General features: G+C 47.5%; 1 protein-coding gene across 1 annotated transcript; it reads right to left on the bottom strand.

Annotated features, from left to right (window-relative positions):
* Positions 1-1262: 1262 nt before the first annotated feature.
* On the bottom strand, positions 1263-3116 carry LOC124672060 (WAT1-related protein At1g09380-like; the record flags this gene model as incomplete). Its single annotated transcript, XM_047208353.1, has 4 exons — positions 1263-1422; positions 1519-1670; positions 1767-2187; positions 3022-3116. Coding segments are annotated over 4 exons (828 nt in total), but the record flags the coding sequence as incomplete, so codon positions are not given.
* Between the last annotated feature and the right edge of the window lies 1 nt (position 3117).

Here is a 3117-nt window from a genome sequence, read left to right on the forward strand (position 1 = left end):
TTTGTCCGTTTAGTTTTTTCGCGAGTGGGTGCACCCGCACGCCCGGTACGACGATACCGCATGTCCTGGGGGGCTGTTTTGGCCAGATGGCAATTTGAACAAAGTCAAAAAATCTCACGGAGCCGCGTGAGCTCATTTTATATGTCATAGTAACTATTCCGTTTGTCAAAACTGGATGTGGCAATTATTTTGGAAAACCCGTCACGAAAAGAGCTATCACGTCCGGAGTTCTATGGATTTCAGGGGAAATGAGATGGGAAACGGCCTCGACATGGCATAATTTGCCGAAACGAGGTCATATTTGGCACGTGTGTGGGCCCTAGGATGGTAAGCAATACCCCGGGTGCGGATTTCTAATCCGACCCACGAGCGACCATTTTTTCATTTTTGGTGTGTGTGAAAGCCATGAAACCTCGAACATTATAGCTCATTTATAAGAAAATTTATTTAGGTATTTGAAATATTCCATTTTTGATATTTTTTCTATGATAGATCTTGTTTTTCTGCAAAATTTGATATATTATACTTATTTTTCTCAATTAGAATGATTTAGTTATGCTTTTTTGAAGACTGCCGTTGAGAAATAGGAAAAAGATATGCCGACGGTTTAACCGTCGGCACAGTTCTGTAGTGGAAAAAAAGGAAAAAATATTGTGCCGACGGCCAGACTGGTCCTGTGCCGACGGCCAGAGCTGTGCCGACGGTGACCGTCGGCACCTCCAGCCTGTACCGACGGCCAATTTAACGCCGACGGTCATCCTCGTCGCCGCGCTCCGGAGGCTACTGTGCCGACGGCCCCGACATTTAGCCGTCGGCACATCCCCTGGCCGTCGGCGTACAGCAATTCTCCCGTAGTGCCGGTGGAGAACATAGAGACGAGTGACAGGCGGGTTGCGGCACCAGCCGCATGAGTGTGTCACGCGGCGCGCTTGTGGTAAAGGCATAGGAGGTGCGTCTCTTGTCGACATGAGCTACGACGGCAACAACCGGCTAACAAGATGGCATTGGCGGTCGTCTACGAGTTGCACCGGCTAGATCAACGAACGTGTGGTTTCGAGAGAGAAAGAAATAATTAAAAATTTGTACAGTATGTACACAACTTCAATATGACTACATAAGCACTACTGTACACAAGGTTGATGTCGTGCCTCCGCCACATGCTGGCGGTTCACCTTCCTGCATCGCGTCGAGGGAGAGGGTGGCTCCGGATGGGCCTGGCCGGATACAGCACAGAGGCCGTACATAGGATCGCATTATCTGTGTTATGTTTCAACATTACCAGCCGGCGGAACGGACTCCTTCCCCAGCTCCTCATCTTGACTAACAAGCTTTAGCGCATCTGCTTCTTGTTCATCTTCCTCTCTCGCCTTGCCCCACAGCACCATGTACAGCCCCGCCATGATCAGTACCGCACCAAGAACGCTGCAAAAACAGAACGGCACCGGCACCGCAATGCACGCACGACTCACCATCAGAAACTCAAACAGAGTCCATGTTCAGGAACAGGGCATCGCGTACATTCCAATGTGCAGTGTCTCGTCGAGAACAATGGAGCTCATGACGGCAACGAAGACGACGACGAGTGGCCCGAACATGGCGACGTAGAGCGGCCCTTTCTTTCGCAGGCACCACGAAATTAGTGGGAAGGCGCACCCGGACGCCACGATACCCTGCGCTCATCACCATTGGAGATTAGAGCGATCGAAAGTTCGAATACGAACCAATCGTAGCATGCATATGAGCAGGAAGCAACGATGGTTGGTTACCGCGTAAGCCGACGAGTAGAGCCTGATGTTGAGCCCCAGCCTCCAGTAGTCCATGTCCCTGTGCATGCAGAGCGCCAGCAGCGTCGACTGGACGGCGCCGAAGAGGCACACCATGGCGGCGATCGAGTAGTGGCACGGGTAGACCTGCCCTACTTTCGCCTGGATGGTGAGCCAGATCGCGAAGCTGAAGCAGCTGGCGATGGCGAGGAACGAGCCTAGGATCCGGGACCCCTCGGTCGGCGGCGGGCGGAGGAGCTGGTGATCGCCGTGTGCGCGGCTGAGCCAGGTGCGTCCCAGATTGTGCAGGAACTCGATCTCTGGGCCCTTGTAGAACGTGACCAGCATCGCGCCGCCCAGCCCGACCAGGGTTCCAGTCAGCTTGGCTCGACCGCTGAGCTTTCTGAGTTTCAGAGTCTCCATCCTGTTCTAGGATCCAGAAATGTCAACCGTAACCATGGTGAAAAGGAATTTTCTGTTTATAAGAATCGGTTTTCCCTTTTTTTTTTTAACTGAAATCGGTTTTCCCTTGTTTTCAACTAGATGAGAACTAACTTATTAGTGGAGTCCTACGTCATTAAATTTACATCTTAATGCATGCACTTCGGTTGCAAGACTTAGATTTTTTCAGTTGCAAGTTAAGCAACTAAGATTTATTAGTTACAAAATTGGTTGTAACTGATTTTTTTAGTTGCAAGTGAGGTTGTAATTAGAAAAAATTTACTCTTAACCATTAGATTTGCTTCGTTATCTATGCTAATGGTAAGTTGTAATATGGTTTGCTTTGAGAAAAAAAGTTATAATATGGTTTGCAACTGAGATTCGATGACGTCATCTGACTAAAAACCAACTTGATTCTCGGTCGGCTAAGAATTACTGGCACCATATAACAACACTTAAATCTGAGTCATGTTTCAGAGACTTTGAATCAAATTAAACCCAACTATATAGGTTGGCTCGTTCACACTTGTTTTGACACAAGCAGAAGGCTTATTTTTTATCTTCAATTATTGTCACACTATATTTAATCCCTTCATTTTGATAACGAAATTGTGCATCCTTCAAGTGTCACCATCGTCTGGAGTTGCATCAAAAAGGAAAAGAAAAATCTACAGATACTCCCTTGCTTCAGTGAAAGTGGTTTTGTTGATGACATGGTGACGGTTTGTGCACAAATGACAATTCAATGGGAATCTCAGTTAGTAGTATTTTCATAATCATGTTGGAAAAATAAGATATGAATGAAATTCCGATTGACCTGCTGAAGATTGCAACGATGAAGGTAGATTGAGGTGTAAGGTTGCAGAGAGCTGTAACGATGGTTGTCGAATTCGTCAGCTTCATGGCCAGCAAT

The sequence above is a fragment of the Lolium rigidum genome, chromosome 7 (genome assembly GCF_022539505.1).
Source record: "Lolium rigidum isolate FL_2022 chromosome 7, APGP_CSIRO_Lrig_0.1, whole genome shotgun sequence".
Classification (NCBI taxonomy): Eukaryota; Viridiplantae; Streptophyta; class Magnoliopsida; order Poales; family Poaceae; genus Lolium; species Lolium rigidum.